This window comes from Ochotona curzoniae, unplaced genomic scaffold (genome assembly GCF_017591425.1).
Source record: "Ochotona curzoniae isolate NIBS_2020 unplaced genomic scaffold, NIBS_Ocur_1.0 scaffold_3835, whole genome shotgun sequence".
NCBI classification, from domain to species: Eukaryota; Metazoa; Chordata; class Mammalia; order Lagomorpha; family Ochotonidae; genus Ochotona; species Ochotona curzoniae.
This window is the reverse complement of record NW_024467114.1, coordinates 33,508,011-33,519,945: the sequence shown is the minus strand read 5'-3', so window position 1 is coordinate 33,519,945 and position 11,935 is coordinate 33,508,011. Positions and strand designations below refer to the sequence as shown.

Below are 11,935 nucleotides of genomic sequence, written 5' to 3'. Positions count from 1 at the left end.
GGGGCTTCCGGGATTAGAACTGACACCCATATGGGATCCTGGCACTTTCAAGATGAGGACTTCAGTTGCTAGGCCACCACAGTGGGCCCATAGCTTTTTCTTAATATTGTTTTTTTCAGTCACTGAGTCTGTTGTACATTTGTGATTTTGTTGAACGGAATATAGAGTTAGAAGTAGCTTGGGCCACTCCCCTGCTTGATGCTAAACCCTGCCACAGCTTTTTGCAACTATGATCCCTGATCTTTCTTGTGTGGGCACAATACCATTACCCTTTGCTCTCCCAGTGATTCACTTGTTGATGAGGAAGATGGGAGTGATTGACATGGAGTGAATGGTAGGCCAGTGTTCTGGAATCAGGAGAGACACCGGTCCATGACCAAGCCGAAGCTGAGGAAGTCCTGCTAGTGTTTTACTTCAAATTTATGTTTAAGAAACAGAGAGTCAGAGGAAGAGTGTGTATCTCCCATTCTCACTGTTGGGATTAGGTTTGTCTATCCCCTCCTTATGCATTCTTCTGTGCGTCCAACTATTTGGTGACCAAGCCAAACAATTTTCATGTGAAAGATAGTGTTGAGAAAAAAAAAATACATTCAGCTGAACACCCCCAAAAGGATTTATTTTTTAGAAAATCATGGCTCACCATGGTAACATACAATATTTTCATACAAGTGTACTTGAAATCAACTTTTTAAAAAAAAATGTAATTGTAGCATATGTCCACCTGTACTTCCATGTTCTCTGCTCCTCTGAAATCTCTGGGCCCAAAGCTCGAAGCCCAGCAGGAAGAGCACACAGATGCTGTTGTTCTCTCTACAATTCAGTCTTCAGCAACTTGAGTGCTTTCTTCATGTTGTCAAGCACTAGTAAGCAGAAGAATACAGTTAAGATGCCAGCAAATAGAAACAGTGCATCCCCCCACCCAGACTGCCTTTTGTTCTCCAGTGTTGAACGAGTAGGGCAAATAGTTGATTATCTTAAGATAAATTAGAAAGTGTTTTTGTGATAGCCCAGTTCTCTGGTGAGTGTTTTTCTTCTCATTTGTTCTCTCTGCAGCCCACACTCCTGGGAAAATCCCTGTGGAAGTTCCATCACTGGGCAACAGTTTGGGCTGATTTAGAAATAAATTCTAAACCCCCTTTTGTGAGAAGTATTTGCTGCTAGATGTCTGTAGCTACTACGAAGTGTTTACAAGTGGGTGAAATACAAACCATCAATGATAATAAGCCAAGCGCTTTACACGCTTCCTTTAATGCAAGTTCTATTACCTTTTTGCTGATGGATGAAGAACTATAGACACTGAGAGGCTGAGTGGCTTGCTCAAAATATTAAGAGCCAGCAAGTGATGGAGCTGCTCGCTGTGTCAGAGCCCAGAGTCACAGTCACCAGGTATGTTGCTACTGTGTCGGAGTGCAGACTCTAGATCACTGTTCTCACAGCAGCAAGGCACGAAAGCAAAGCACTAAGTGGGGTCCCTATACGTGGTGGAGATGTGCAGCCAGTGGGGGCCTCCATGGTGGGGGTGACACTTACGCAGAGCTGCATCAGAAGGCTCATAGGCGTAGAGACGGTTGGAGTATCTTCCTGTGATGTCAGCTCTAACCGTCAGGGATGGGTCTGTAAAGAGAAGGGGATTGAATGCTTTGTTTTCTCTAGGAGCCTCAGCGTGTGATCAACCATGTGTCCTAGGGTGCATCCCACAGATGTACCACCTGCAGCCCGGCAGCTGCCTCACCTGCTGCCCTTGGTGCCAAGTTCAGGACTTGGCTATTTGACAGCTGTGTAGTGCTACTTGTGGAAGTGAGAATATGGATTTTGGGAGCAGTGTTCATTTTTTTGATGAAAATGTCAATGTTCTCTACCACAATTATGGTTAGCTTTTTTAAAATTGTTTATTTATTTGAGAGTCGGAGATGAAGAGAATCTTTCATTCTCTGGCTTACTCCTCCAAAAGCTGCAATGATCAGTACTGAGCCAAGCCAAAGCCAGGAGCTTCCTCTAGGTCTCCCATGTCGATGGCAGAGACCCAAGCACTTAGGCCACCTTAGCATGAAGCTGGATTGGAAATGGAGCAGTCGGAACCAACACCCCTGTGGGGTGGTTGGCATTGTGGATGGCAGCTCTACCCACTATTCCACAATGCCAGCCCCTATGATTATGTTGCAGTTGACAAGTTTTATCAAGAGCAACTAGATAAGTGCAAGTCCACATTCAGTGCTAATTTTCAAAATAAGTTACGTCTAGTGAGTGAAAGAATGCAAGCATTAAGCACATGATGTTTCCCTTTTATTGTTAATTGGCTACCTTTTGAAGATATTCAGTAGACCTTTGACACACACATACACCCCTTTAGACTTGCACCCATTGTTTCCTGTTTTGCGCTTAGCTTAAAGCTGGTTATCTTTTTCGAATAGTCTGTTTTAGGGATGCAGTTCCTGGGATCACGTTTTGGCTATTTGTCTTTTGGTTGTTATGCAGCTTCCTATGCTGTGCAACCTGGGAGGCAGCAGGTGCTGGCTTAGGTTCCTGCGTTCCAAGGAATTCCTGGATCTTGGCTTTACCCAGCTTCGATCTGACTGTTGAGGGCACTGGGGGACTAAACTAGTGACTGAGAAGTTCTCCTGCTCATTCATTCTCTTTTTCTAAATCTATCTTTTCAAAAAGTGTATTTTAAGAGGAAAATGTTTATGCAAAAGGGAAATGATAGAAGGATCTAGAAACTTGGCCCTGAGAGGTGATTGGTAGAATCTAAGACACAAGAACTAGAGGAAGAGACCAGTAAAAGCCACTGACATGCGTGCAAAGGCTGTTGCTGGTCCCAGAAGGACAATCTGTCATTTCAGAAGAGTGGACAAGGTGTTATGTTTTAAGAGGCAGATATTGATTCATTCAATGATGGAAGACCAACTTTAGTTGTCTCATCTTAATAAGAAATTAACCTAATGCTTGATGTGGTAGTTTGATTGGCTAATTCTCTGCTTTACAAGCGCTGGGATCCCATACTGGCACCTGTTCATGTCCCAACTGCTTCACTTCCCATCCAGCTTCCTGTTTGTGGTGAGCAAAGCAGTGAAGGATGGCCCAAAGCTTTGGGACCCTGCACCCACATGGAAGACCAGGAGGAAGGTCCTGGCTCCTGACTTCAGATTGGCTTAGCTCCAGCTGTTGAAGTCACTTGGGGAGTGAACCAGTGGATAGAAGATCTTTGTTTCTATAAATCTTCCATTCCAATAAAGATAAATAAATCTTTTAAAGCATGAATTAAACGACAAAAGGCTCCTGGCCCTAGCTGCACATTGGAATCACCTACAGAGCTCCATATACACTGGATTTGAATTCAGTTGGTCACAGGTGGGGCATGGGTGACCTGTGTTTAAGACCCTCCAGGTGCCTGTAACAGCCAGAGTGGGGGACCCAAGCCAGGGGAGCAGGCAGCCTTGGAGCTAGAGCTTCTGACTACAGGAAATGAGTGTGGATTCAAGATTGCTGTAAAACCCATTCCTGTACAAGGCACGACTAGATGGCCGGCCTGTTCCTTACCAAGGCTAAGATTCTGCAAGTTCTCAGCTGACAAAGCATATCTTGTGCATGAGTGCCTTAGCTCAGCCTTCCTCCTTTCCTCCTATCACTTTGTTTTCTATCCTGTATTATGTAATTAATGTTAACTTTATGAATCACTTAGGTGAATCACCTGAATAGACTGTGCCCAGCTTCGGGATGGATTTTTTTTTTTTTTTAATTTGAAAGGTGGGTGTAAGTGTGGAAGGGTTTAGAGAGAATCTTTTAGTAGTTCATCCCCTACATGGCCTTAATGGCCAGGCTGGGCCAGGTCAAAGCCAGGAGCCTGGAACTCACTCAGGGTCTCCCACAAAGGGGTCCTAACACACAGATCATCTCTGCTGCCTTCCCAAACCCACTCACAGGAAGCCGAATCAAGAGTAGGGGAGCTGGGACCTGAACTTTTGCCCTGCTGTGGGATGTGTTGCAAGCCACGGCTTAACATGCTGTTCCACACGGCTGACCCCCAGGTAGGATATAATTACAGGTTTTCTTGAGTCCATCTAACTGCTAAAAGCCAAAGACTGCATGTTCATTTGACCTTTTAGCAAAAACTAATCAAGAGCTCACGGCTGTCTTGTTGGGGCAATGGCAGAGAAGCAGAAAAACAGCCACGCCTCCCACCTGGAACCTTCATCAGCGATGCCTGGGTCGTTAACTAGGTGATATGAGAAGATGGAGAAAGCAGAAAAAGCTTTCCAGTCTGGGGAGCAACACTGAAATTGCATCAATGGGAAGAAAGAATCTGGGTACCTTGATATCCAATTCCTAGTCCATATTCCTAACATTCTGAAAATAGTCATTAGCCATGTCAGAAAAACAGAAAAATATCCCACACAGATCAACCAGTCCCTAGTGTGTCTTTTTTTTATTATTTTTTTTTTAATATTTGGGTCTGACATGGTGCAGTAGGTTAAGCTTGCCTTTTGCAATGCCATATTAGAGCATTAGTTTGAGAGTCACAGCTGCTCAGCTTTGGATCCAGCGCCCTCTGGGGCACCGGGAAAGCAGTGGACAATGCCCCAAGTGCTTGCACCCCTGCCACCCATGTGGGAGACCTGGATGGAGTTCTTGGCTCCTGGATTGAATCTGGCCCAATTCCTGCTTTTGTATTCATTTGAGAAATAAACCAGCAATACAAGATCACTCTCTCTCGAACACTGCCTTTCAAATAAATAAAATAAACCTCTTAAAAATTTAGAAACCTGATATATTCAGGGAAATTATCCATGCATTTAAACAGTTAGCAAGGTGCTTCCTTCTTGGATGGGTTGGCGGCAAAAATAAGAAGTTAAAATGAGCAGAGGAGAAAAAGTCATCTGGGGGAATAAACAGAAACTCCCATTTTCCAATGGAAATGTGAAACTTGCAGTTGTGTCGTAGTCTGGGTACATCATGTCCTGTGCTAGAGTGTGGCCGTGGCCTTGGCCGTGGCGCAGTGGCAGACGCAAGTGCAGGGGATAGAAAGGCACAGGGCAGCACCTGCGTTGTTTTGAGAGTGTGTTTCATCTTATAGCCACTTTTACTTACCGACGAACATGATCCTGGGGACGTACTGGCCGTCGGGGGAAAGGTGCTTGTCTGTAGTTTCGTACTAGGATTGAAACAAACAGATCAGCATTTAGTTTACTCTTCAGCCACTTTCAAGCCTGCTAACACCGGAGTGTGTCCATTATGGAGCAAGGCACCTGCAGATGCCACCAGGTACATCAATGTTGATAACATAGATGGGTGATGGGATGTGGGGAGACTGGGACACTCACAGGTGTGATACACAGGAACACAGTAAAGCTCAGGGAGGGGGACAGTGTGCAGGTTTTAGGGAAGATAAGGGAGGAGGAGATAGAGGTGGTAGAAAAAGCAGAAGTCATTTTCAGAAAAATTACAAGGGCAAACAGACTTCTCTTCAGCACGCCTTTAACCATTGGCCAATTTTCATTTAGGATTTTCTGGATTGAGCAAGCACCATGCTTATCTTTAAGGAATGCACAGAAAGGAAAATTCATATTGAGGATACAGCGGGTGAATTTTTAGGAAGTGAAGAAGAGCAAGTGTTGGGAGCGCCCAGCCCAGGGCAGGTTTCCCCAAGTCCTTCTTTTAGCAGAAGTCTGAAATGGTGAAGAAACATTAGTTATATGGGGGCTGGTGCATTGGCTTAACTGGCTAATCCTCCCACTTCAAGCACCGGGGTCCCAAATGGGCACTGGTTCGTGTCTCAGCTGCTCCACTTCCTATCGAGCTCTCTGCTTGTGTTCTTGGAAAGCAGTTGAGGATGTCCCAAAGGCTTGGACCCCTGCACCCATGTGGGAGACCCGGAAGAGGCTCCAGGCTCCTTGCTTCAGATCACTATTGGATGTCGTGGCCATCTGAAGAGTCAACAGAGGCTGGAAGGTTTTCTGACTGTTTTTCTCTTTATAAATCTTTCATTCTCATATAAATAAATTAATCTTAAAAAAAAAAAGGAAAAGGGTATCCCTTTGTAAGAGGGGTAGCTGGGCTGGAGGGGGAAAGCATGGTGCTTGCCTGTGTGGCCAGGGGCTGCAGAAGGAACAAAGGCTCCCAGATGCAAGAGGACCGAGGTGGGGAGATGCCGGATGCCCTGGGCTGGATCACCAGAGAGGCCTGGCACATGTTCCCAGTGTTTCCATTGGCGCCGAAATAGTGAACAACCACACCGAGGAGGTGTTGCTCCTCAGAGTGATGGTTCATTGCTCTGAGGCAGCGTGAGGGCAGGTGGGGTTGTTCACTATTTCGGCACCAATGAAAACACTGGGAACATGTGCCAGGCCTCTCTGGTGACGTATCCTATCTTCTCTCCAGTCGGTGAGATGGAAGATTAGGAGGAGGTGCCACTGAGTGTGTGGCCAGGGGAAGCATTAATCACGATGCCAATGAACTTACAACGAGGTTGAGGAGAACAAACTGCTCTGCCAACTTCTGGATGTCCTTATTTTCAGCAAACACTTTCTTTAAAGCTATAAGATAAGGAAAAGTGGTCACAGCCCGACTTCCACGTTGGATGGCATTTTAAATACAGTTCCTGCTTTGCACTCTCAGCAGATAAATGAAGCAACGCAACGCAGCTCACTGCCTTTCCGTTCTGTCGGACACTCAAGCCATCACTCTGATCACTCATTCATTCATTCACACACTTAGTAGCACTGAATGGTTGCTAGCCAGGTAGGCACTTCTTTCTGCGCTGGGAAAGTGCAGTGGAGGGGAAAAAACCCTCAAGTATTATTTCCGTAGGGGTCAAGTTCTTGTGTGAAAGACTGTAAGTAAGTAAGCAAACATATACGCAATAATTCCTGGTGGAACTGAGCACTGTGAAAGAAAGTAAAGCCAGGCTAGGGATTAAAGAGCTGTGGGGAGAGCAGGGCCAATCTCAGCAGGTGCAAAGGTGATGTGGCAGTGAGGTAGTGATGCAGTTTGGAGGGCGGTTGCTGTGGACAGAGGCAGCTGCAGGAGCAGTAGCCCTGTGCAGGGAGTGAGCTCTGGGGCTTCAGAAATGACTCAAGGCTGGGCCAGATGAAGAGGAGAGAGAAGGGGCTGGGAAGGGTCCTTCAAAAGGGAAGGCAGCCACCAGCCAGAGTCGGCCCGGATTTGAAGACTAGCTGTGGTTGCGAAACCACATGAGCACATGAGTGGTGAGGTTTGGTTTCTGTTTCATAACCACACTTGGGCTTCTGGGCAGGGAACTGACTACAGGGTGGTCAGACGGTGGCTGTCACGGTCCTCCACGAGAAGCCCTGAGGTGGGCTCGGCTCTAGATAGCAGCACTAAGCCGTGAGAAGAGGTTGGATTTGGGCAAGGCCAGCATCATGGAGTCTATGGTGTCCAGGAAAAAGAGGAAGCACAGACCCTCTGGCTCAAGCATTAGAACCTCAGGACAATGACAGTGGAGTACTGAAGCTGTTGTGGGAACCTGGGAAACCCTGGGCAGTGTGCTACTCTGTTTAACTCATGCAAAGCTCCACGCTGCATTTCAGAGGAACTCTACCTGCTGCGTTATTTGTGGACTGAAAGTGGAATCAGTTAATTCGAGTTGAATCATAGGGTTTGTTTATTCAAAATAGGCACCCACTTTTCACACAAAGTATAGAAATACTTCAAGTTGACTTTAAGCTTTTATGTTTTAAAACACCATGTGTTCTATCTTATTTAACTGTGTTGGGTTCTGATACAAACATGAGGGATCCAGCTCCTTTTTGGAGAATCTTATTTGGAAAAAGAAGTTACCTTGGCTGTGTGGGCATTCGTCCAAGTGGTGGATGATCATCAAGGGCTTGTTGCTGTAAGAGCCAGAGAGAGAGGATGAGTCAAGTGAGTGACAAGTGTGTATGGTTACGCAGCACTAGAGGGTGCTCTGAGAGCTTTTCCCCAGGCCTGTCCTCATGTTTACCTTGTCTTGGATTTGTATAAAGCCTCTTCGTATGTCTGAGTCCAGATGAGTTGGTCACCCCAGCCTAGAACAGAAAGAACCCACGTGTGTAAGGAGACCACAGTTTCAGATCCAAAGTTATGGAAAGGCACATTGAAACATGGGTTGAGAGGGAAAGAAAACCCTGAGGAAAAGAGCATCAGAAATGGTCATCAAGTTAGAAAGTGACATCCAGCCACTTTTATTCAGCACGGAGCGTCAGGAAGTCTTGCCCAGCTAAGTGGTCGCTGGAAGCCCCCACGCGGCTGACTCCTACCTCGGGAGAGGGTCTGAGGCAGCTTGGGTTTCCCGTCCTTCTTAGTACCGGGTTTGACCGTGGTGTCTTTGGCCAACGCACAGGAGAGGGCCACCAGGAGCAGGAATGCTGACACGGACATTTTCTCCATGGTGAATCTGATGTGGAGGATGGACCAACAAGAAGTGAGTGGCCTGCAAGATCTGCAGGCAGGAATGTGACCAAGTGAGCTTCTGCTGAGGTTGGAGCAGAAAGCTGTTTCCCAAGGGAATCCAGAAGAATCTGTGCCCACCTGTATACTTACCTACGCACCTGAATCTGCCTACCTGTTTAATTACATATGTACCTATCTACTACCTACTTATCTACCTATGTACCCACTTACTTACCTGTCAACCTACTACTTCTCATCTCTCTATCTACCCACCCACCCAGTCATCTACTGATCTATCAATAGATACAGACCCATAGATTTAGATACAGGGATGTAGATCTCATAGGACACACACCTATCTGTATGGATATATGTCTAGCAACAATTACATTTGATAGAAGAAAGTAAAATAATTAGAAGTATATTAGCTAGAGAAGTTTATATTTGAATGTTAGAAATTAGATAATTAATTATACATACTCTTATAACCAGAGAAATTTGCCTTTAAACTCTATGTTTAAAAAAAAATGGTTCACGAAGATTCCTGTGGGATTATTTCCTCTTACACTCCCCTCCCAACTCCCACAGCAGTGCCTCAGTGTATAATATGAAGAATCTGAAGTTCAGAGATGAAAGGGTTTATAAGACAGATCCAGGGGGCCAGTGCCGTGGCCTACCAGCTAGGATCCTCTCCTTGAACGTGCTGGGATCCCATGTGGGCGCCAGTTCTAATCCTGGTGGCTCCACTTTCCATCCAGTTCCCTGCTTATGGCCTGGGAAAGCAATCAAGGATGGCCCAAATCTTTGGGACCCTGTACCCACGTGGGAGACCTGGAGGAAGGTCCTGGCTCCTGGCTTCAGATCAGCTCAGCTCCAGCTGGTGTGCTCCCTTGGGGAGTGAATCATCGGATGGAGACTCTTCCTCTCTGTCTCTCTTCCTCTCTATATATCTGACTTTGTAATAAAAATAAACAAATCTTTTTTTTTTTTTTAAAGACAGGTCCAGAACAAAAGCTTTCGGGTCTTCCCTTACTTCCTGTTCACATGTAGACATTGCCACTCAAGAATGCATGATGAGTGACGTGATTCGTAATTGTCACCTGGAACCTGCCAGTCTTGGCCCTTCCCCACCCTCACCCAACTCTCCCAAGAGTAGTATTTACTCTGTGTCAGTCGCTGCCCCTCAGTGTGGGACTCCCTCCAATGAAATTGCCCTTAGACTTTTTATGTGGGCCTCTAGTGGATGATCCTGTGAGCATGCTCTTTAGGGCACAAAACTATTCTGATTGATAATGCAGAGCAGCAGACCCTGTGAGAGCTTGTCTGCTGCAGTCTGCCTCCCTCTCTGGTGCCCCACGATTAGTTCTTAGAAAGAGCAGGAGCCAATGTCCAAGAATGGAAGGACAGCTGAGTCAGATGCGCTCCCCGAGTGCGTGAGGAGGAGGGGAGGGAAGTGGAGTGAGGCTCTTGAAGAAGGTGCTAACGTTAGCATCGATCATAATGAAGAAAGCAGAACTGCATTTCTCACAAAGTCAAACACTAAACCTGCTTAAAGGGAAACAAGGGACAATACTGGTGTGGGTTTGAGTTAAGTCAGTAATCTCTGCAGAAGATGTATAGTGAGTTCTCACTGCTCCGTGGTTCTAAGAGTGTCTCATGATTGGTAGAGGAAACGAGAAGCTTTGCTAAGCATTAAGCTGCTTTTTCTCTAAACATTGCCAAATTATCAAACCCATCTATTCTTTGGGTCATGGTACGTAGCCACAAAGTGCCTTCCTCAGAAAAGAAACGAGCAAAAAGCAGAAATAACACATTGAACGTTTAATGCCTATAAGAATGCGGCAATGTCCCTAACTGTTTTTGTCTTGTAGAATTTAGTTCTGCAAACCATTCAAGCGTACTGTATATCAACAACACCCAGCCCTCTTAGTGTGACTGCTTTTCTTAGTGTTAAAAATAATCAAGAACTTCTATGTGAGACTAATGATACTTTTTCAATATTAGTTGGTCCAGAAATATATCTTCACAAGTAGCTGCTTTGAATTTATCAACAAACATTGGGTTTTCTACATTATTTATGAAGACACTGATGTGTACCTGGAAAGCTGACGCTAAATTGGTGATGAAGTGTTTCATTAATCCACTGACAGTTCTTGTGGTACAAGCGGTTGTAGGGTTGCCCTGCAGTACAGCTCCACAGGTTACAGGTTGGAACCATTGACGAAATAGATGTAAATAGATGTATTACAGGCATTTTATGACAGATTATGCAGGAAGGCCAAAGCACTTCCTGATGTATGAACTTCCTGCTCTGAAATGGCTTTTTGAAATTCATAGCATGAACTGGCTCTGGTCTGAAATTTTTCTGCATGAAAACATCTTTAACCCAAAGCTAACCATAGGACACATGGACAATTTGGACACCCCCCCGCCCCCGCCACACACACAAACAGGCACAGTCTTACCGATCATTGTCTCCTTACCTTGTCTTTACCAAGAGAGGGACTTGCAGGGACTGTCAGTATCTCTGTTACTATCAGGAAAGCCACCCTGGTTCTCCTGTCTGACAGCCAGTCTACATACCTAGAGACTGAAGAAGCGACTACTCTAGCTTTAAAACACGCAGGCAAAAGAAAACCGTTTCCTTATTGCCATCACATGCTAGGGTGTTTCCCAATGTTTATGAAAAACAGATTAAAAAGATATGATTTTGATGCTGTAAGAAGTTTCCGAAGTTCATGCATTTGAGAGGCTCTTTAGAAAGTTCGTGAAAATGAATATCATGAAAAATCTCTGCATTTCAATATATACATGTATATATTTACACCAACAGAAACTTAATCTTCGAATGCCATTTTGCATCAGTGTTTCGCCTCGTATTGCCACTGGGTAACCCGAGCTATTGCTCCTTAGTAGAGGATCTTGCCTGCCTTTGCTTAACTTTAGTCAGGGTGGTATAAACAGAGCAGATGATGGGGACTGAGGTGGAGACCCCTGGGGTCTCTGTGCCAGCTTTGAGAACCGCTGCCATTCACTCATTCCTCAACATTTTGTTTCCTAAAGGAGAAAGCTTGGGAATGCACCACCTGCCAGGACTACCCAAGCCGGGCTCCAGGGAGCCCTTGGAAATCCCACAACTCCTGTTCCGTATCCCACTTCCCCTCCCTTGGACACTTTGACTTCTCTGTCGGTTGGCTGCGAGCACCTGGAGGCCAAAGCTCCCTGCAGCAGGTGCCCTTCCCAAGTGGTTGTTGGGAGTCTTACCTGGGTTTCCCCTCCCACTGCCTGTGTGAGACACTCCGGACGCAGTCCAAGCTTCTGCCTGTGCCAGTTGAGCTCAATCCTCTATTTATGCACCAGAGCACACCTCACTCCCACCCACTAATCCTGTGTTTACATGTGGCTGACTCGGAAATGAACCTGCCTTTGTCCAAGCCATCTTCTTCCTTGAGTTAAAGAGCTCCTTGCTTTAAAAGAGAACATTGCAAAAAGAGTGTTTTTTTTTTTTTAACTATTTATGAAACTATATCGTTAAGAGACTAGGTAAAGA

General features: G+C 45.6%; 1 protein-coding gene across 1 annotated transcript; it reads right to left on the bottom strand.

Moving 5' to 3' along the window:
- Positions 1–711: 711 nt before the first annotated feature.
- On the bottom strand, positions 712–11,700 carry AGR2 (anterior gradient 2, protein disulphide isomerase family member). The gene is made up of 8 exons (XM_040964877.1): positions 11,650–11,700; positions 8,253–8,389; positions 7,958–8,021; positions 7,795–7,847; positions 6,457–6,530; positions 5,086–5,149; positions 1,531–1,614; positions 712–860 (listed from the first exon to the last, which is right to left on the bottom strand). Exons 2-8 carry the CDS (start codon positions 8,380–8,382, stop codon positions 811–813), a joined length of 519 nt encoding a protein of 172 aa, XP_040820811.1. The 5' UTR covers positions 8,383–8,389; positions 11,650–11,700; the 3' UTR covers positions 712–810.
- Between the last annotated feature and the right edge of the window lie 235 nt (positions 11,701–11,935).

Excerpts from the sequence above, each read along its gene's own strand:
- AGR2 (XM_040964877.1), bottom strand. The coding sequence starts at position 8,382 with ATGGAGAAAATGTCCGTGTCAGCATTCCTGCTCCTGGTGGCCCTCTCC. Across the intron at positions 1,615-5,085 it reads CCCCAGGATCATGTTCGTCG|ACCCATCCCTGACGGTTAGA; the intron begins GTAAGTAAAAGT and ends TTCTCTTTACAG. Across the intron at positions 861-1,530 it reads GCCTTCTGATGCAGCTCTGC|TGCTTGACAACATGAAGAAA; the intron begins GTAAGTGTCACC and ends TCTGCTTACTAG.